At 41.0% G+C, this 21,165-nt stretch overlaps 1 protein-coding gene across 4 annotated transcripts in view; it reads left to right on the forward strand.

The window, feature by feature from the left end:
* The window catches only part of STX2 (syntaxin 2), a 49,380-nt gene that overhangs the window by 24,551 nt on the left and 3,664 nt on the right, over window positions 1-21,165 (forward strand). Inside the window, exons 4-11 of one of the 4 annotated variants that reach the window (XM_070515829.1) lie at window positions 10,733-10,807; window positions 11,755-11,828; window positions 12,721-12,829; window positions 14,737-14,810; window positions 14,925-15,062; window positions 17,168-17,278; window positions 19,212-19,337; window positions 21,086-21,103. In XM_070515829.1, the coding sequence (XP_070371930.1) occupies window positions 10,733-10,807; window positions 11,755-11,828; window positions 12,721-12,829; window positions 14,737-14,810; window positions 14,925-15,062; window positions 17,168-17,278; window positions 19,212-19,292 (662 nt within the window). In that variant the 3' untranslated portion in view covers window positions 19,293-19,337; window positions 21,086-21,103. Of the gene's footprint in view, window positions 1-10,732; window positions 10,808-11,754; window positions 11,829-12,720; window positions 12,830-14,736; window positions 14,811-14,924; window positions 15,063-17,167; window positions 17,279-18,436; window positions 19,338-21,085; window positions 21,104-21,165 lie in introns of those variants that run through there. The other 3 variants (XM_070515828.1, XM_070515830.1, XM_044776075.2) reach the window with 3 other exon arrangements.

Here is a 21,165-nt window from a genome sequence, read left to right on the forward strand (position 1 = left end):
TTTCCTCTGGTATCCACTAAACTGTTCTTAGTCCATAATTTTAAATTCCTCATATGAGTGGAGTCATACACAGATTATCCTTCTCTCGCTGGCTTATTTCACTTAACATAATTCTCTCAAGGTCCATCCATGTTATTGCAAATGGAATGATTTTGTTCTGTTTTGCAGCTGAGTAGTATTCCATCGTATATATGTACCACGTCTTCTTTATCCATTCGTCTGTTGCTGGGCACTTAGGTTGCTTCCACGTCTTGGCTATTGTAAACAGTGCTGCAATAAACATTGGGGTGCGTAGGACTTTTGGGATTGCTGACTTCAAGCTCTTTGGGTAAATACCCAGTAGTGGGATGGCTGGATCGTATGGTAGTTCTATTTTTAATTTTTTGAGGAATCTCCATACTGTTTTCCATAGTGGCTGCACCAGTTTGCATTCCCACCAGCAGTGTATGAGGGTTCCTTTTTCTCTGCAACCTCTCCAACATTTGTTGCTATTAGTTTTAGATATTTTTGTCATTCTAACGGGTGTAAGGTGATATCTTAGTGTAGTTTTGATTTGCATTTCCCTGATGATCAGCGATGATGAGCATCTTTTCATGTGCCTGTTGGCCATCAGTATATCTTCTTTGGAGAAATATCTGTTCGTGTCTCCTGCCCATTTTTTGATTGGGTTGTTTGATGTTTTGTTGTTGAGTTGTGAGAGTTCTTTATATATTATGGACATTAAGCCTTTGTCAGATATATGACTTGCAAATATTTTTTCCCAGTTAGTGGGTTGTTTTTTTGTTTCAATCCTGTTTTCATTTGCCTTGCAGAAGCTCTTTAATCTGATGAAGTCCCATTTGTTTATTCTTTCTATTGTTTCCCTCATCTGAGGAGTTATAGTGTCCAAAAAGATCCTTTTAATACTGATGTCAAAGAGTGTACTGCCTACATTTTCTTCCAGAAGCCTTATGGTTTCAGGTCTCACCTTTAGGTCTTTGATCCATTTTGGGTTTATTTTGGTGAATGGTGAAAAAGAATGGTCAATTTTCATTCTTTTACATGTGGCTTTCCAGTTTTCCCAGCACCATTTGTTGAAAAGACTTTCTTTTCTCCATTGTATGCCCTCAGCTCCTTTGTCAAAGATAAGCTGTCCATAGATGTGTGGTTTTATTTCTGGGCTTTCAATTCTGTTCCATTGATCTGTGCACGTGTTTCTGTACCAGTACCATGCTGTTTTGATTACTGTAGCTTTGTAGTATGTTTTGAAGTCAGGGATTGTGATGCCTCCCGTTTTGTTCTTTTTTCTCAGGATTGCTTTAGAAATTCGGGGTCTTTTGTTGCCCCATATGAATTTTAGGATTCTTTGTTCTAATTCTGTAAAGAATGTCATTGGGATTCTGATTGGGATGGCATTGAATCTGTAGATTGCTTTAGGTAGAACGGACATTTTAACTATGTTTATTCTTCCAATCCGTGTACGTGGAATGTCTTTCCATCTCCTTATGTTGTCATCCAATTCTCTCAGAAAGGCCTTGTAATTTTCATTATATAGGTCCTTCACTTCCTTAGTTAAATTTACCCCAAGGTATTTTATTCTTTTTGTTGCGATTGTGAATGGTATTGTATTCTTGAGTTCTTTTTCTGTTGGTTCATTACTGGAGTATAGAAATGCTACTGATTTATGCAAATTGATTTTATACCCTGCAACTTTGCTGTAGTTGTTGATTACTTCTAACAGTTTTCCAATGGATTCTTTGGAGTTTTCTATATATAAGATCATGTCGTCTGCAAACAGCGAGAGTTTCACTTCTTCCCTCCCTATTTGGATTCCTTTTATTCCTTTTTCTTGCCTGATTGCTCTGGCCAGGACCTCCAGTACTATGTTAAATAAGAGTGGTGATAGAGGGCATCCTTGTCTTGTTCCTGTTTTCAGGGGGATGGGGTTCAGTTTTTGCCCATTGAGTATGATGTTGGCTATGGGTTTGTCGTATATGGCCTTTATTATGTTGAGGTAGTTTCCTTCTATGCCCATTTTGTTCAGAGTTTTTATCATAAATGGCTGTTGGATCTTGTCAAATGCCTTCTCTGCATCTATTGAGATGATCATGTGGTTTTTATTCCTCAGTTTGTTGATGTGGTGTATCACACTGATTGATTTGCGGATGTTGAACCATCCCTGTGTCCCTGGTATGAATCCCACTTGATCCTGATGTATGATTCTTTTGATGAATTGCTGAATTCTGGTTGCCAAAATTTTGTTTAGAATTTTTGCATCTATGTTCATCAGTGATATTGGCCTGTAGTTCTCTTTTTTCGTGGTGTCCTTGTCAGGTTTTGGTATCCGCGTGATGTTGGCCACATAGAATGTGTTAGGAAGTGTTCCATCTTCCCTAATTTTTTGGAATAGCTTGAAAAGGATAGGTATTAAATCCTCTCTGAAAGTTTGGTAGAATTCCCCAGGAAAGCCATCTGGTCCTGGGGTTTTATTCTTTGGGATGTTTTTGATTGCTGTTTCAATCTCTTTCCTTGTGATTGGTCTGTTCAAATTGTCTGCCTCTTCTTGAGTGAGCTTTGGGAGATTGTAGGAGTCCAAGAATTTATCCATTTCCTCTAGGTTATCCATTCTGTTGGCATATAGTTTTTTGTAGTATTCTCTTATAATCTGTTGTATTTCTGCAGAGTCTGTTGTTATTTCTCCTCACTCATTTCTGATTTTGTTTATTTGAGCTTTCTCCCTTTTTTTCTTTGTAAGTCTGGCTAGTGGTTTGTCAATTTTATTTATCTTCTCAAAAAACCAGCTCTTTGTCTCATTGATCCTTTCTACTGCCTTTTTTGTTTCAATAATATTTATTTCTGCTCTGATTTTTATTATTTCTCTCCTTCTGCTGACTTTGGGCTTCATTTGTTCTTTTTTCTGTAGTTCAGTTAGGTGTGCTTTAAGGTTGCTTATTTGGGATTTTTCTTGTTTGTTAAGATGTGCCTGTATTGCAATGAATTTTCCTCTTAATACAGCTTTTGCTGTATCCCATATGAGTTGGTATGGCATGTTATCATTTTCATTTGTTTCCAGGTATTTTTTTATTTCTTCTTTAATTTCTTCAATGATCCATTGCTTGTTCAGTAGTGTGTTGTTTAGTCTCCACATCTTTGTGCCTTTCTCAGCTTTTTTCTTGTAATTAATTTCTAGCCTTATAGCACTATGATCTGAGAAGATGCTTGTTATTGTTTCAATTTTTTTAAATTTGTAGAGGCTTGCCTTGTTTCCCAACATGTGGTCTATCCTAGAGAATGTTCCATGTGCACTTGAGAAGAATGTGTATTCAGCTCTTTCAGGGTGGAGTGATCTATATATGTCTATTAAGTTCAATTGTTTTAGTTTTTCATTCAGCTCCACTATTTCCTTGTTGATTTTCTGTCTGGATGATCTGTCCGTTGATGTGAGTGGGGTGTTGAGGTCCCCTACTATTATTGTGTTGTTTTTAACATCTTTTTTTCCTTGCTGTTTGCTTGAAGTATTGTCCTCCACCCCTTCACCCTGAGTCTGTGTTTGTCCTTGGGGCTGAGGTGTGTTTCCTGGAGGCAACAAATTGTTGGATCATGTTCTTTAATCCATTTTGCCACTCTGTGTCTTTTTATTGGAGAGTTCAATCCGTTCACATTGAGAGTGATTATTGATGCATGTGGACTTAGTGCTCTCAATCTGTCGCTCATTATCTTGTTTTCCTGCGTTTCTTTTCCTGTTTGCTTTAGACTACCCATTTAATACTGCAATTTCTTATGCTGGGTTTCTTAGATTTTTCCTTATTTATGATTTGTGACTCGGTTCTGTACTTTATTTTAGTGTCTACCTTGAAGTTTGTATTTAGAATCTCATGTATAATATAGTCTATTCTCTGGTGGTCTCTTACCTACTTGACCAATACTGATTTAGACCCTTTGCTCTTCCCCTCCTAAATAATTATTTTCATTTTTTATTCCAACTCGTCTTATTAATTTGTAGTTAGAGTGCTAAGATCGTCCTTGTTTTGGTAGTTTCCTTACTTTATCCTAATGCTATAATTGAATATTTGCTATCCTGTTCTGGTTCTATCCATCGGTCTCCCTAGTCTGTGGATTGTGTCCCCTTTCTCCCTTTTTTATTTTTTCAGGTATGAGAGCCTTCTTGAGGATTTCTTGTAATGGAGGGCTTTTAGTTACAAATTCCCTTAACTTTTGTTTGTCTGGAAAAGATTTAATTTCTCCCTCATATCTGAAGGAAATTCTTGCTGGATAGAGTATTCTTGGCTGAAGATTTTTATCCTTTAAAGCTTTGAATATATCACTCCATTCTCTCCTAGTTTGTAGGGTTTCTGTAGAGAAATCTGCTGACAGTCTGATAGGGGCTCCTTTATAGGTTATTCTCTTTTTTTTCCTTACTTCCCTGAGTATTCTCTGCTTATCATTCCTACTTGCCAACTTTACTATTATGTGCCTTGTGGTAGGTCTTTTTACATTGACAAATCTAGGAGATCTAAAACCCTCCTCTACACACATTTCTCCGTTGATCCCTAGATTTGGGAAGTTCTCTTCAATAATTTCGTTAAGCACACTTTCTGCTCCATTTTCCTTTTCCATATTCTCGGGAATTCCTATGATCCTTATGTTCTTACTCCTCATTGAATCCATTATCTCTCGGAGATTTTCCTCATTTTTTTAAATTCTTAGTTCTCTTTCTTCCTCTGTCTGGCACCATTCAGCCTGTCTGTCCTCGATTATGCTAATTTTCTCCTCTATGTTGTCTACACGGGCATTCAGGGAATCTGTATTCTGTTTTATCTGGTCCATTGTGTTTTTCATCTCAAGTAATTCTGTTTGATTCTTCTTTATGATTTCAATCTCTTTTGTGAAGTAACCCCAAAACTCGGCTTGTTTCTCTTTCTCTCTACCTCATTGAGTTTTTTGATTATAGCTGCTCTGAATTCATTATCCCTTAGTTTACCTAATTCCAAGTCCTCAGGACTTAATTCTGTGTTTTTATTGTTTTCCTTCTGGTCTGGGGCTTTTATAAATTGCTGGATGGTAGAGGAGCGGTTTTTTCGCATGGTGGTAGAATTCGGTTGCAGTTACAGCCTGTCGCCACTAGATGGGGGTCGAGAGCCGCGTGTTCTGAGCTCTCCGCCTTTGTTGGGGGGGGGGGGGCGGCTGTTACTCACACGCGCCGGTCTGGGTTCAGATCAGTTCTGTTCTCTGGTCTCCCAAGGCCCTTGATTTATGGGGTCCCCGCGGACGGAAGCTTCCCGCCGTCAGCGGGTCTCCACTGAACCAGCGGCAGGAGTCCTGGATGATCCCCGGGTCGCGCGGCCCCTCCCCCGCTCCTTCCCGACCTGCGCCGCAGTGATCGCAGACTCTAGGGGAGGGAGCGATGTTCTCTCCTACCGTTCCAGCGCCTCCGGGGGTGTAAGCAAGGTTTATGATCTCCGCCTTCTTGGTATTGTAGGTCTCTAACGAGCTGGCATTATGTTTATTCTCTGAAATTCAGTTCTTCCAATCTTTTGTTGTATTTTGGAGGGGAGAGAATCCCGGGTCAGCTCACCCCGCCATTTTGCTCCGCCCCGTGTGTGTCTCCTTTTTAAGCGTGAACTCTTTAACCTTGAACCTGTCTTGGGGTGGTTTTTCTGCCACTTGCTGTTCTTCCTATTGTGGCTCCTGCCCCTGAACGAGGCACATTTCCCCATCCTTACAACCACATGTCTCCTGCAGCCACGCCTCACCCTGCAGCAGCTGGTTCTTCCTTTGAGAGCGCGGTCTTCCGGGGCTCCCTCCCCCCATCATCCAACTGCCGTTTCTGCCCACACGCTCAGCCCTGGTCATTTTTCCTCTCTCCTTAGCTAGTGTCCAGCCCTACCTACCAGCCCCTACTCCCCTCCCCTCCCCTTCTCCTCTTCCTCTTCCTTTGTCCTCTTCATCTTTGTCTTCTTCATCTTTTAAAGGTAACCTGTTTTGTGTTATCAAAGTCAATACATGCTTATTGTGGACATTTTGGGAAACAGAAAGGAGGGGAAAAAACCCCACCCATAATTTGTCCCTCTGTGATAAACACCACTAACATATTGATAAATATTCTTCGAGCAAAAAACAGTGTATGTGTAAAAACACATAATTTTAAAAGTATAGAATTTGGTTCATACAGTACTTCTTTTACAGCGTACTTCTTTGGTTAATGAATGTAGATTTACATGATCCCTTTAATGGCTGCATAGAAGTTGATTTTCGCATTCTTTGCTATTCATGTGGGAGCATCCTGTTTTGGAACCAAACAGTCTTGGGTAGAGTGTCAGCCTTGTCTTTGACGATTTACAAGTGGCTTCCTTATAGTATGCAATGGTTCTTACGAGGACCTTGCATTATTATAGGGTCAGAATGGCGTCATTAACTTACGCTCACTGACGTACACAGAACAGCAGGTACTACGCTAAATGCTTGCATGAGGAGTTTCGTTTGTTCTTTGAAATAACCTCATGAGGCCGACGCTCTCATTAGGTCTGTCTGAGAGCTGAGAGTCCTGAGGCTTAGAAAGGGTGAGCAGTCAGTCCAGAGCCTCAAGAACCTGGTTTTTCAGCAGATTTGAGACAGTCCCGACTCTGGAGCCAGCTCTTTCATCCGCGCTGCTGTTCGGAAGCGATGCCTGTAAGGCGCTGACCTGGTGCTGCACGCACACCGAGTGTGCAGATGTTCACTAGGGTAGCAGTTCCACAGCGCCGTCCTCATGGCCTCACATCTCTGAGTACTTGTCACCTGGGCTCTTTGGCCGGAATTCCTAGGAATGGACGTGCTAGATCAGAGGACTCGCACAAGTAAACACGCTTTCAGATGTTTAGTTTGAGAGTTTTCAAAGCTGTGGAAAAGCTGCGTTTATGGTACGGTGAAACTCATGTTTCCTTCACTAGATTCACTAATTGTTGACATTTGCCGCTTTTGATTTCTTTCTCTTTGTGTGTATGTGTGTTTGTGTGTGTACACACACACACATTGTAGAGATATGCACGTTATTTTTGCTGAATCACTGTAGAATAAGTTGTAGGCCTCATGACCACCCACCCCAACTGCTCCAGTGTTTGCCTCCTAGGAAGCATATTCTTTCACATACTGACCATGGAATTGTCTAGTTCAGAATGTGCAACATTGGTAAAATACTCTTGTCCACTCCACAGTCCATGCTCATTTCAGGAATTGTCCCAGTGATGTCCTGTGCAGCTCTGTTTTCCCCTCTTTTCAGGCTCCACTCCAGACACACATGCAGGTAAAGCCTGGAAACGTATGTGTTCCGGATTATAGTAGCTCTGTGTGAGTCGAGCCCTTTGTTGTAGAGAGTGACCTGTCATCTCAGTGATGCCTGGCCTTCCTGTCCACTTTGCCTGATATTAGCAAAGCTCTGCCAGTTTTCTTTTTCTTTCTTTTTTTTTTTTCGAGGAAGATTAGACCTGAGCCAACTACTGCTAGTCCTCCTCTCTTTTGCTGAGGAAGACTGGCCCTGAGGTAACATCCGTGCCCATCTTCCTCTACTTTATGTGTGGGACACCTACCACAGCATGGCTTGTCAAGGGTGCCATGTCTGCACCTGGGATCCAAACTGGCAAACCCTGGGCCATGGAAGCAGAATGTGCAAACTTAACCACTGTGCCACCGGGCCGGCCCCTCTGCCAGTTTTCTTTGACTAGTGTGTACGTGCGTATATAGCTTCTATCATTTTCTTTTGATCTTTCTATATCTTTATGTTTTAATGTTTCTCAGCTTTTGTAAATAAAATATAGTTGAGTTTTGTCTTTTTATCCAGTTTGGTCATTTTTGCCTTTATTAGGGCTTTTAGTATATTTACTGGCATTATTTATATATTAGGACTAACAATCATAATCTCTTTTGCTTTTTATTTTTCTTGCTTGTTCTGTGTTACTGCTCTCTTCTCAAGCTTTCCTTTGGATTGGTTTTCAGCATTTGACCCCCTCTGTGTTAGCTGGTTTGTGTGTACTGCTTCCTGTGATTTGGAGGGTGTCCTGTAGATTGCTGTATGCACTCGTGACTTGTGCAAGTCTAATATAACTGTATTTTTACTGCTTACAAGTAAGACAAGGACCCTGGGCAGCTGTAACCCCATCCTTTCCTGTGTGTTCTTACTGTTGTGTGTATGTAATAGGTGGAGAGGATGTGTACGTGTATTTTATGTTCTCATACAGTTAACAGACATGGGAACCACTCCCATGCTGACCCGCACCAATGCTCCTCGTTTTCCCGTGTCTCCAAACTTCCATTTGAGATCATTTTTTCTTCTTTCTAAAAAACACTCTTTATTACTTCTTTTTTTTTTGTTTCCTGAAGATTTTATTTTTCCTTTTTCTTCCAAAGCCCCCCAGTACATAGTTGTGTATTTTCAGTTGTGGGTCCTTCTAGTTGTGGCATGTGGGATGCCACCTCAGCGTGGCTTGATGAGCAGTGCCATGTCTGTGCCCAGGATCTGAACCGGCGAAACCCTGGGCTGCCGAAGTGGAGTGCGGGATCTTAACCACTCGGCCACGGGCCGGCCCCCTCTTTATTATTTCTTTTAGTAGGGATATGCTATTGTCTGAAATTATCCTTATTTATCCTCGTTCCTGAAGGATATTTTCACTGAGTACAGGAGTCTAGTTTGAAAGTTATTTTCTTTTCCCATCTTAAAGGTTTGGAAGATATCTTTCCAGTGTCTTTTTTTTTTACGTCAGCTGTCTAATGGTAGCTTTTCAAATACTTTGTTTTTTGTCTTTGGGTTTAGCAATTTTACTTTGCTGTTTCCAGATGTGGTTTTCTTTTTATTTATCCTGCTTTTTATAAGGCTTCTTGAATCTTTGGGTTGATATTTTCTAGCAGTTTTGGAAAAATTTTGGCCATATTTTCTTCATAAATCATCTTTGCTCCATTTTCTGTCATTTCCTTTTTGAGGCTCGAATTATCTGTTTTAGACCCTTTTGCTGTACCCTGTATGTCTGTTGTCCTCTGCTCTGTTTTCCGTCATTTGTGTTGCCATCTCTTATTTGAAATCTTTCTGATTTATCTCCTCAGGTGTTATCTTCCAGGACAGGGAATCTCTCTTCACCTATTGAGTTATTTTTGGTTAACATATTTTTCAGTCCTAGAATTTCATTTGGTTCCTTTTTACACTGTCCTCCTTTCTGACAAAATTCTTAGTCTTGTATCTCACCCCTTGGAACATAATTATTTGACCCTCTGTGTCTGATAACTCCATCAGCTGGTGCCCCTGTGGATCTGTTTGTGTCATCTGTTGTTTTTCTTGGGTTTGATTCGTGTTCTATTTTCTCTTTTTTGCGTGGTTATTTTTGATTTAGTGCTGGGCTTTGTATATGAAAACTTGTGGCAATAATTTGAGTCCTGGGATAGTATTTTCTTTTTTAAGAGATGACAGTGATTTAAGAGATGAAGAGATTTAAAAATTTCTGACAGCAGTTCAGGATCTTGTTTCAGAGAGTGAGATGGTTCAGAGCGAGGCTTTGGCCACTGTGAGGCCAGCCTCCTTCCCAGAAGCCCTGCTGCTGGGGCGTGGCCTTCGGCCTCGGCACAGGTTCTCTGGCTGCTCAGTGCCTCAGCTGCGGCTCTGGTGAGGCAGCTCCCGTTGCTGGACTTTCTTCCTGGGATTTCCTTCTGATAGATCTTTTTTCCTGCCTTTTTAGCTTTATGATGCCTTTAACCAGATTTAAAAAATATGTTGTCCCGCTTTTCTGACTGTTCTCAGTAGGAGGCCTGATCAGAATTATCTAGTCCACTGGAAGAGGGAGTTCTCAGTCTCTCATTCTTTTCTCAGTGATTTGAAATACCACCTTTACCAAGTATAACCTTGTGACCTTCTGTAGCTCGAAGGATCCAATGTGGTAATGCTCTTTTATCTCTCTCATTAATGCTTGAGCCCCTGTGCCTGTATCAGCAGGAAGTCCAGCGTCTCCCTCTTGAGTGTCTCCAACCCTGTTGTGTAACAGCTGAGGGGCTGTCTTATCCAGCAAGGAGAGTCCTCCTTGGGAATGCCAGCTGAAGAATGCCACTCTAGTCCACTAGCACGCTCCGTCCCCAGTTCTGGTTGCTCTGCAGCTGCTCCCTGGTTTGCACCCGTCCCCAGAGCCTGGTGCTGTGGTTAGGTGCTTGTGGGGCCAGATCCCGTGCATTTTTCACCTGGGGTTCCTGCACTCGGCTCTACTTCCCCACACCTGTGACTGGGTCTCTGGGGCTGTTGGCTTCAGCCTCCCACGGTGCAGGAACCACACTCCCTCCTGGAACCTGCTCTCATTGGATAGTGGATAGCAGAAAAGAAATCAAACACATGGGAGACTTTTTTTTCCCCCCAGAATATGATTAATTTTCTGCTTTCCTTTTTCGGGGCTAGGTGTTAGCAATGGGTTTGGTGAACTATTTCATCAATTAATTGGTATAAACCAGCTCTTCTCAAACTTAGCTGGGCACCAGAAACACCTGGAGGGCTTGTTAAGTCAGAGTTCTGGCCCCTCTTAAGTAGGTCGGGGTGAAGCCCAGGAGTTTGCGTTGCTGCTAAGCTCCCGCCTGACGTTGAAGCTGCTGGTCCAGGGACCACACTTTGAGAACCACTGGCTGATCAGTGATGTTTCTTAGGAAAACATAAATCTGAATGTTTACCAAAAATATTGTTCTGTTTAAGTTTATTAGAAATTCTTGATGTTGGATACTATAGCTCAGATGCCCCTTTTTTTTGATTTCAAAGAAATAAAAGAAGAGCTTGAAGATTTGAACAAAGAAATCAAGAAAACTGCTAATAAAATTCGAGCCAAGTTAAAGTGTGAGTTTAAAGTTTTGGTTATGTTTAATCCTGGATGGTGGAAAAATGGGTAATTATTTTCTTTGTAATTTTTTATTCCTTTACATTTTCAAAAGTTAAAATTATGGGCACTTTAAATTATTTGTATGTACTTGGAATAGTAAACCTTTAAGTTATATTATTCTTAAACAGCCTGCTCTAAGGAGTGCATGTGAGGAGCTGAAATAATGGTTGTTACGCCTTCAATTCAGGAGAAAAGCACCAGTTCACATTCATCAAGATTACGCTATTGCTTATAAAACGTTGATCTTTTACGGTGGTATATTTTTATCACATTTCTGGCTAACTTGCAGTTATTTGAGAAGGTGGATGGTCTTTAGAGTGAATTGCCAGGTCCTTCCTGGGTGGTTCTTTGAGTCGGCAGGTTCTTGGGAACATTTAGCGCCGTTCAGCTTAGTTTCTGGGGCTCTGTGTTCAGTGTCGGCTGCAGTGGTTTCTAGAGGTTTATAGCTTTCCTGTGGCCCTTAAACAGAGGCCGTGCTTTCTGATGTGCTAAAAAGACACATCGTACTTAATTTTTACAAAATAGCATTCAAATCAAGAAAACCTCTGCAGATCAACAAGAACTTTTCTGACAGAAGATTTCAGACCTACCTAGAGCAGGGCGATCGCTACCACAGCCCAGGGTCCACACCGCGCCTCTGCAACCTCACGGCTCCCGGCGGTGATGCCTGGGATTGGCTTCGAAATCCCCCCGGGTGGGCCAGAGGATTTATGATAATTAATGTGACTTAGATATAATAATAGTATTATTATTGATAAATATAATTATTGATACTGATAATTATTATCAAGATCCATTAATTTGTTAGGGGTCGAAAAGATAAGAAAGAAAAGCAGTTTGAGGTTTGGCTTGAAAAACTTTCACTTTTTAGTGTCAAAGGTAACTCTTTCCTGTTTGTTTGCAGCTATTGAACAGAGTTTTGATCAGGATGAGGGTGGACACCGAACTTCGGTGGATCTCCGTATACGAAGAACCCAGGTTTGATCACCAGCCTCCTAGATTGAAGTGATGCCCCAGGATAGGTCTTTTCACTTTCTTCTTTCAAATGAAAATAAGCTCATCTTTACTATCACATTAATCCTCACGACATTTGTGCATAAAAAGGATATAGTATTTGTACACTACCTCTCTTTATTACAAAGAAAAAAGTCTGTTCAGTCCACTCAGAGAATTCCACTCTGAAGAGCAAAGAATTATGCAAATCATTTTAGTTTTCATAGTAACGTCCTCACCATCAGAGGTTTCTGGTGCAGCCAAGTGGAATTCAGACCACTTCACTCTCCTTGACAAATGGTGATTAATGTGTAGGCCCTGGGGTCAGCCTGCTTGGGCGCCAACCCTGATCCAGTCGGCCTGTAACCTGGCTGCTTGAGCTCTCTGAATCATGGTTTTCACTTCTGTAAAATGGGGATGCTAATGGTGCAGCAGGCTTATTGTGAGAATCAAGTAAGATACCGCATGTGAAGCTCTGAGCACAGGTCTGTTAGAGAGGAACTTGCTGTTACTCTTAGTTGCCATTTGAAGGAGTAGCATAACAGTTTGAATCTCTGTAATGTAATGTTTTTTGTATTTCACTTTCAATAGAAGAAATGACCATGATATATTAATCTAATTTTTTGTTGGTGAGGAAGATTGGCCCTGAGCTAACATCTGTGCCAGTCTTCCTCTTTTTGCTTGAGGAAGAGGGTCCCTGAGCTAATATCTGGACTAGTTTTCCTCTGTTTTTTGTATGTGGGATGTCACCACAGCACGGCTGGTGAGTGGTGTCTAGGTCCGTGCCTGGGATCCGAACCCCAGGCCACTGAAGTGAAGCACGTGAACTTAACCACTATGCCACTGGGCTGGCCCCTAATTTTTTCTATTTTAATAGCACTCAGTACTATCTCGAAAGTTTGTGGAAGTTATGACAGAATATAATGAAGCACAGACTCTGTTTCGGGAGCGAAGCAAAGGACGTATACAGCGTCAACTAGAAATAAGTGAGTAGATGAAAATGCTGTTTTTGTTAAAAACTTATTTTTCTTCCTTAAGAAAGATTTGGTTTGAAAACTAATACAAATATGCTTGATTCTGAACAATAAGTGTGACTTGTATTGAACAGTTTAGAGACTGTTTCTTATTTAATACTATTTTGAATTATTCTGCTCATTCATAATTTGTACATCTAAATGCTTAGCTTAGATTCAAGTCTGTGTTTATGCATTTATGTACCTGCTGATCATCACTGTGTACTCAGAATTACTATAGGAGTATTCTGACTCTAACATGGACTTTTAAAAATCTTTCAATAGCCTGTCAGTGGGATATGCTCATTGATCTGTGCTTAAGTTGAAGATATAACTTGTCTTGAAGGGTATTTAAATATTTAGAGATCATGCTTGTGTTACTATGACGTTGTCTGTGATGGTGTCCGTGTGGAGGAGCCGTGTGCTGGTGACAGCCAGCTTCGTCTGTCCTGCCTTCTCTTCAGGTGCAGCCTTACTGGTCCTCACCTTCATGACCGTCCTGACTGTATATTTTCAAGTCAGCCTTGCTGGATTTGGAGTCTTAGTGACTTTGTGTTTTTGTAGTTGAAGTTATGGAAATGCTTTTTGATTTGTGTTTAGATATTGAAGTCATTCATCAGATAGCACATTTGTATGTCTGAGCTTCATGTACCTATTTGGAAAACTTAGCGCAGTCGATTTTAGAACATTTTCTTTTCTTTTTTAAAATTTTTTTGAGGAAGATTGGCCCTGAGCTAACATCTGCTACCAATTCTCCTCTTTTTGCTGAGGAAGACTGGCCCTGAGCTAACGTCCGTGCCCATCTTCCTCTACTTTATATGTGGGACGCCTGCCACAGCATGGCTTGACAAGCAGTGTGTAGGTCCACACCCTGGATCCGAACTGGTGAACCCTGCGCCGCCGAAGCGGAATGTGCAAACTTAACGGCTGCGCCACCAGTCTGGCCCCTAGAACATTTTCATGACTCCTGAAAGGGACTCTGTGTCATTATCAGTCACTTCCCACTTCCCCTTCCCAAGCCCACCCACGAACCTACTTTTCTATCCATGTAAATTTGCCCATTTTGAACGTTTCCTGTAAACAGAATCATACAACATATGGTCCTTTGTGACTAGCCTCTTTCACTTCACAGTTTTCTCAAGGTTCAACCACTTGTAGCAGGTCGGTATTTCATCCCTTTTTACGGCTGAATCATGTTCTATTAATGGATGGACCACAGTATGTTTATCTGTTCATCAGGTGATGGACATTGGGTTGTTTCTGCTTTTTGGCAATTATGAATAATGCTGCTACGAACATTCACATTTAATGATATTTTAATTATTGTGATGTTTATTCATTTAATTTTGTCTTTTCTGGCACATATTGTGAAAAATAGTAATGATCAATTAGATTTTTCCGAAAACCTGTGAGCATGTTTCATAGAGAGCGTTAATACGTTTAACCCAAGGGAAAATACTAACAATCAAAACGTAGACAGTATTAAGGCATCTGGTTCTAATTACGAGTCTCTATTTATGTCCATTTAATATATGGTGACTTCAACTTACCCACTTTTTCCACACCAGGGTTATACTTTTAGGAAAACTGATGTGCCAGAAAATTACTTATCGGTTTCCTTTTTATAGTTTTCTCAATTATACTAAGATTAGATTTTATTCTTCATTCCAGTGATAAGGTTTTTCCACTTCTTCCTACTTCTCAGTCTTCTGTTAATTTCTCTCATCGTTAACACTTGCCTAAGAAAATACTTTTGAAAGGTTAGAAAAACTGTTGAAAAATGTTAACAAGTCAGATTTCAGTTGCTAATTTATGGTTGAAACAGTCATTTTTAAATATTGCCACATTCTGAATGGAGTTTTTAATTGTTAACCTTTTAGCTGGAAAAACTACCACTGACGACGAACTGGAGGAGATGCTGGAAAGTGGGAACCCTTCCATCTTCACCTCAGACGTGAGTACGCACGGCTTCGTGGCTGCCGATGTTTTTATGTAGATATATATGTTTTTCTTTCACTTCTGAAGCAATCATCAGTTCATTTTATTTCTCTGTTTTTGTTCTTTAAAGATTATATCAGATTCACAAATTACTAGACAAGCTCTCAACGAGATTGAGTCGCGTCACAAAGACATCATGAAACTGGAGACCAGCATCCGAGAGCTGCACGAGATGTTTATGGACATGGCTATGTTTGTTGAGACTCAGGTAACTCTAAAATAAAGAGCAGTTGTTCTCTAATGCACATGAGTAAAATCTTACATTTGATCCCAGTTTACTTGAGAAAGCCATTATTCTGCGTGCAATCCCAAAATTCAAAAGTGGATTGCAGTGCTGCGGCAATGTAAGCTTGAGATGCTGCAAACAGCTTAAACTTTCAGCAGTAAGGGACGGGTTTAGTTAATTAAATTGTAGTGTGTCCATAGGACAGCCTGTTGGAGGATTTTTAATGACAAATATTAATGTGCTGGAGTTTTAAGTTTAGATAAGAGGGAGATAGAAAACCTTATGTGTGTACACACACATACACGTATAAATATATACATGTGACACACACCATCCGTGTATATATATATGGCATGAACTTGGCTACATAAAACAGTATTCACAGAAGGAAAGAAGTATACCAAACAGGGTAATAACAGTGGGACTATGGGAATTTTAATTTTCTCTGAAATATATGTGTTTTCAAGTTTTCTACAAGGAGCATATGTTAGAGTAATAACTGGGAGAAATGTTTAAAAGACTGAGCCGCAAAGGGCACAGATCAAAGCTTGTACTTACTGCATGGGGATGTCAGCTTGTGCAGTCACGCCAGCAGGCAGGGAAAGGGGTATGGAGAGAGCCCTCCGAGAGGACAGGAGGAGTTCACAGTTTTTAAAACATAAAATGCAAAGTACAACACAAGCTGCCATGTACCTCTCAGGAGTGTGGATATGTGCACACCTACTCTTGTGACTCTGAATAAGGTCCTCCGTGACTTTCCAGATACTGTGTGAGGTTTGGATGGGGTCGGTCACTGATTCAGTGGCTGTTAGAATTCAGCTGCCTGCCGTGTGAAGTGGGGGCTTTCTTAAATAACCGTCTTAGGCAAATGCTTCCTCGCTCCTCCAGAGACTGGTTTCAAGAATAGTCCTCTAAGAAGGTTCAAATCTGACCACTTATTTTCTGTGGTTGCCTGGGTTATGTAGGAAGTTCATCCATGTACAGGATTCACTGTCCACATGCGTCACTAACCTTTTGAAGAACATCATTTATTTTGAGGAACTTTATCATAAAAATGTTTGTAGGAAACTGAGGTACTGTGCATTTGCCAGGAGATGCCAACAACCACATGGGGGTGGGGTAGGACCATCTCACTCGTTTTTCCCTTTGGGTGGACCCATTGCCTTTGACGATACAAGGAACAGAGTTGGCAGTCTGGTTACTGCTGGTTTCTTATTTTCAGGAGGGATTCCAAGGAAACCAGTTAGACAATAAGAGCGTCACGTTATTTCTGTAATTACTAAAGATTTTAGAGTACCTTGGCCTTTCATTATAATTGTTCTCAGCCAAGTGAATTGCATTAAGCTCCATGAGAAAAATCAGTGTATTCTTAGCTTGGTCTCCTTGTTTCCTTCAGAAGTCTACTCATATTGCATTATGTTGATTTATCTAATTCAAATATATGCACAGTCAGACCTTCTCCTAAGTTTAGATTGTGAACGAATAAGTTAATCGTGCATCATTCTCCAATGCTTTGCTATTCACTGCTGCAGATTCTGTCTGCTGGTGGACAGAGAACCAGGTAACGTGTTTTCTCCCCTAACATTTCACTGGATTCACTGCACTTTTTGTTCATTAATTTAGTCAACTTAGTGTCAGACATAAGCTATTCTTAGTTTACTGCTATTTTAAAGAAATTGCAACAATTTTCTACCCATTAGAAGAGATGTCGCTCTCGTACACTGTATGTATGTGCATGATAGTACAATATGAGTTTGACTTAAAGCTGGCTGCCTCTCCTTCACCGTGCTCATCTCTCCAAGGTGTTCTCAAATTAAAGCATATCTCAGAATCTACTTGATGTTCCTTTAATTGTCAGCGTTGTTGCCCATCCCTTTAAGTACTTTTTAAAACATAAATTGAATTTTGATTACTTTGTATTGGCACATTTATAATTGTCTCATCTTTTTGTAAACGTGAAAAAAAATTTGGTATCCGTTACATGCACGTTATGTTCACGTAAAAACTATCAACGTGATGTCGCTGTCTTAAGGTACGTAATTGAGGCATTTGAAAATGTCTTCTAAGTTTGAAACTTTTTGTTTAAGGGTGAAATGATCAACAACATAGAAAAAAACGTTATGAATGCCGCAGACTATGTAGAACATGCTAAAGAAGAAACAAAAAAAGCTATTAAATACCACAGTAAAGCGAGAAGGGTGAGTCTGCATTTTAAGAATTGAAGAGCGTTTTTCTCTTTATTTGGTTTTGAGTTGTAATACATTGATGTAAGCCTACTTAAAAGCTATTCCAAGGAATAAAAATTTCTTAAATTAGTGTTTCATTTTAAAACTGAAGTAATTCTTTTTGCTAAAGAGTTCTGAAGTTTATTAGATAAATTATGTTGACTCTGAACCCTTTCATGTTCTAAGTAATTAAAACCCTTCACAACCCAAAGTCGGGCCATTTCCCTTTTCTAGGTTGGATGGGTTTAACCTCTAGAGTTCTCTGTTTCTTAGGTCATTATTTGGAGGGAGATATGAAACTACTGGGATTGGAAATTCTCCTAAAAGTCACTGGCTGCACGTTTTATGCAGTGAACACTTTATTCTTTATCGAGGTTATTTGCTAAGTCTTTGGAGGACAGACGAGAATTATTTGAGACTGTGGCCCTAAGATGTCATGTAGCGTCCACATTTAAGCTTTGTAAATGGGTTTTAGTATCTTCATCTGAGGCTTTAAGGGTGTTGTGTGTGAGTGAAACTCTTTAAGAAAACAATGAAACTACAAAGCTAAGTTCTGGTTCAGGGCCTGGGAAATACCGTGTGTCTCATCGTGTGTCCTTGCCCACAGTGCTTGGTTTCTTTCTCCGCAGCGCAGAGATTGACTCAAAGCACCAAGCCACTTCTCTCAGTGTGTGTTCCCTCCCTCCTTCCGAATGTGGTGTTGGGTTTACAGGGCCATTCTTAGAGGCCAGCTGCTCAGTGATGGTCAGGGGCAGGTTTCCAGTGCGATAGCAACAAAGGCCTTGTAGAGAAAGAGTTTCAGAATGTTCAGAGAGAGTGAAGAGTCAGGTTGCGTGTGCACGTGGACACTCCCAGATGGGACGCGGGCCCAGGCTTCCTGTCAGCCTGCAGAGCACCTCACTCTGCTTGTTTTTGGCATATCTGATGTGTTAATTATCTTTGAAATGTAAGACATGGCTTCTCACATTATTCTGTTATCACTTTTCGGAATACTGACCCTTAGAGTAGAGGGAGGTGACGGGATACATACGTGTGAAGTGCTCAGTCTAGTTCTGGGCACAAAGACGACTTTCACTTAAAGAGATCTTTAACAAAGCACTCTTCCCTGCCTTTTCTCCGTGATCTCAACAGCATGTCAGTCCAACGAAAACTGAGTGACGAGTTCATTGTTTTACAAAGATGAGAGAAGGTTTCCTTCCTAACCTCCGAGTGAGCCTGGCTGAGAGGATGGCTGGGATCTGTACGTTTCCTGCTCGGGCCTGGAGGCCTGTTTCCAAAATGATCACCACCCTTGCGCTTAATGCCTGATGTCCGAAGCCACACAGCTTGTTTAACTTCTCCCCGTGCTCCTTAGATGCCGCTGCCTGGGCTCAGATGTTGGCTCTCCCTCTCCTCGTGTCCTGTTTTTATTCCCAGGGCAGCATGTGTGGCCTCTGCGAGGCCAGATGGCGTCAGTGGCATGACTTACTTTATAGGGTGTGGGGGAGCAGTGAGGGCCTTAACTGCCGACCACAGACCAACCAGGAGACGACGCTGGGGCTCATTAAGACAGGACTGGTGTCTTAGTTCTCTGAGCTGACTGCATAGCTCTCTAGACCTGGAAAAGAGCAGGCGTGTGTCTCAGTCCATCCGGAAATTGTCAAAATAATGTAATCACACAGCACTGTCACTGATACAACTAATGTTCTGAGAGTTCTCTAACAGTTTATCTACAAATAGTTGGACCTTTTTAAATTAAAAGTCACTTTCTAGGAACTAAAAATTGTCAAAGAGAATTAATCAGATGTCCTCTAAGTTGGATTTTCAAACCAATTCTGATGGGCCATCTTATTTTGAGTGACTGATAACCTCTACTGCGGCGATATGAAATTAACCATGATGTAATCAGCTTGCTTTTCTTTGACAGAAAAAGTGGCTAATTGTGGCTCTGTGTGTGGTTCTGCTTGCTGTAATTGCTCTAATTATTGGTTTATCAGTTGGAAAATGAGGATGTGGATATCGTCAGTGTGCATGCCTCTCTGCCAGCGCGACAGTAAGTAACTAATCAGCTAATCGACTGCTTAACTTTCCCAATTAGCTAACAGCGGCGTTGCCCAATTTTAATACGCTTACCAGTAATGAAAGCCTGCCGGCGGAGATGCGGCACAGGAATGTCGTCAGCGGCGCGTGTGCCCGACTTGCTGAATTCTAGTCTCTGGCTGTCCTGTTCACTGAGAATAAACACGAGCTGGGTGGTGGTTCCTTTGTAAACGAAGCCTCCTGCTTACATAGTGTTATAAAGCGGCTCCATTTCCTGACACGACCTGGCTGTGATGGTGTGGCAGGCACGGCTCCTCCGTCTCGTCGTCTTTTGTTTCCGATCCAGGAAGACTCCTTCACGCCTTACAGTGGGCCATTCGTTAAATCCAATAACCACGGCAGTGAAGGTTAATTCTCAGTTACAAAACATTTAATATTTTAAAAAATTTCTCTCTTAGTTTTAACTTTTAGAATAATTGCAACAACTGAAAGCTGCTTCGTGAGGTGTATTTACTCATTTTACTGTGGATTAGAGGAGTGGAACCAAAGCTGTGAAAAACGTTCAATAAAGTTAAAATCTTCCATCTAACTTCATTCCATTTGGCAGCGTCTAGTGTGTTTGCAAATATTTTCTTATTAAAATGAAGACTGTATTTAGTTAGCATGCCTATTAATCCTTAATTAAAGAGTTCTGCATACGAAAGGCATTCAGTTATTTCTTTAAAGTATATTTTATTCACTGTGTGAGTATCACCTTACTCCACACTTCGGAAGATTTTAGTTTTTCCTCTGGTTTTCTTAGGCGTTTGGAGTCATCCTTCTTGCATTAACCCTTAAGTTAGAATGCTGTCTGGTGTATTAAATTTGGACGTACCAGTCATTTCTCTTAAAAAGTTTGTTTGACATAATCATTGCGATTGGCACTGTGAAGTGCCCCAGGGTGTCTAGATTGTAACAGGTGGTCCTTGACGAATTCCTTCTGTATTGATGAAAGTGACTGCCGGCTTGATGGACTCTGGGCCCTTTATTTAAAAACTAAGATGTGATAGTAGAAAGGAATCACTTGTACGTCCGGTTTCACAACTGCTCTTCGGTCCTCACGAGTTACTTCTCCCTGTGAGCATCTGGTCACGGGCTAATGACAAGGAGCTGTCGCAGTTAACGCTCTAACATCCGTGCAAGACGCACAGCTGCACTTGAAGTTGTTTCAGCGTAAGCGCTGGTGTGATGGGCTTGTTAACGTCCTGCTCTTCAGAGGCAGAAAGAGCGCCTAGCACTCTGTTTTTATTAGGCAGAGAGTTTATGTATCTTTCCTATTAGCTCTGCTTGAAAAAATGGTGTATCTGATTTTTCTTCACTAATATAATGGTATCTTAAAAATATTTTTATAATTCTTTCTAAAATATGTATTTTCTTAATTTTTCCTAGTGGCCGTAATATGGTTAGTTGAATGTGGTTATACTGAAGATAAAATTAATTTTCCATTGGACCCAGTGAGAGGAACTGCTCTCGTGGGTGCTCTTTGGGCGTGCCGCTGGATCAAAGCAGGCTCCTCTGAGTGACGGCCGGGGGAGCAGCGGGCCTGCTTCTGTGCCTTAGGCCTGGCTGGCCATCTACGCTGGCACCTTTAAATACTGAGGAACACAAAACAATCCTCATTAATAAAAACACATCAAAATGCACACCCACAATTATTTTTTTATACGAATGCAGTGGTTGATGTCTTTAATTATACTTAAAAAAATTAATTTATTCTTTCAGCAAAGCCTTCCTAGAGGCCGGCACTGGACTGCGGGCACCTTGAGGAGGTCACCGTCATCCCCACAATCCTGCAGCATGGG

This window comes from Equus asinus, chromosome 8 (genome assembly GCF_041296235.1).
Source record: "Equus asinus isolate D_3611 breed Donkey chromosome 8, EquAss-T2T_v2, whole genome shotgun sequence".
Taxonomy (NCBI): domain Eukaryota; kingdom Metazoa; phylum Chordata; class Mammalia; order Perissodactyla; family Equidae; genus Equus; species Equus asinus.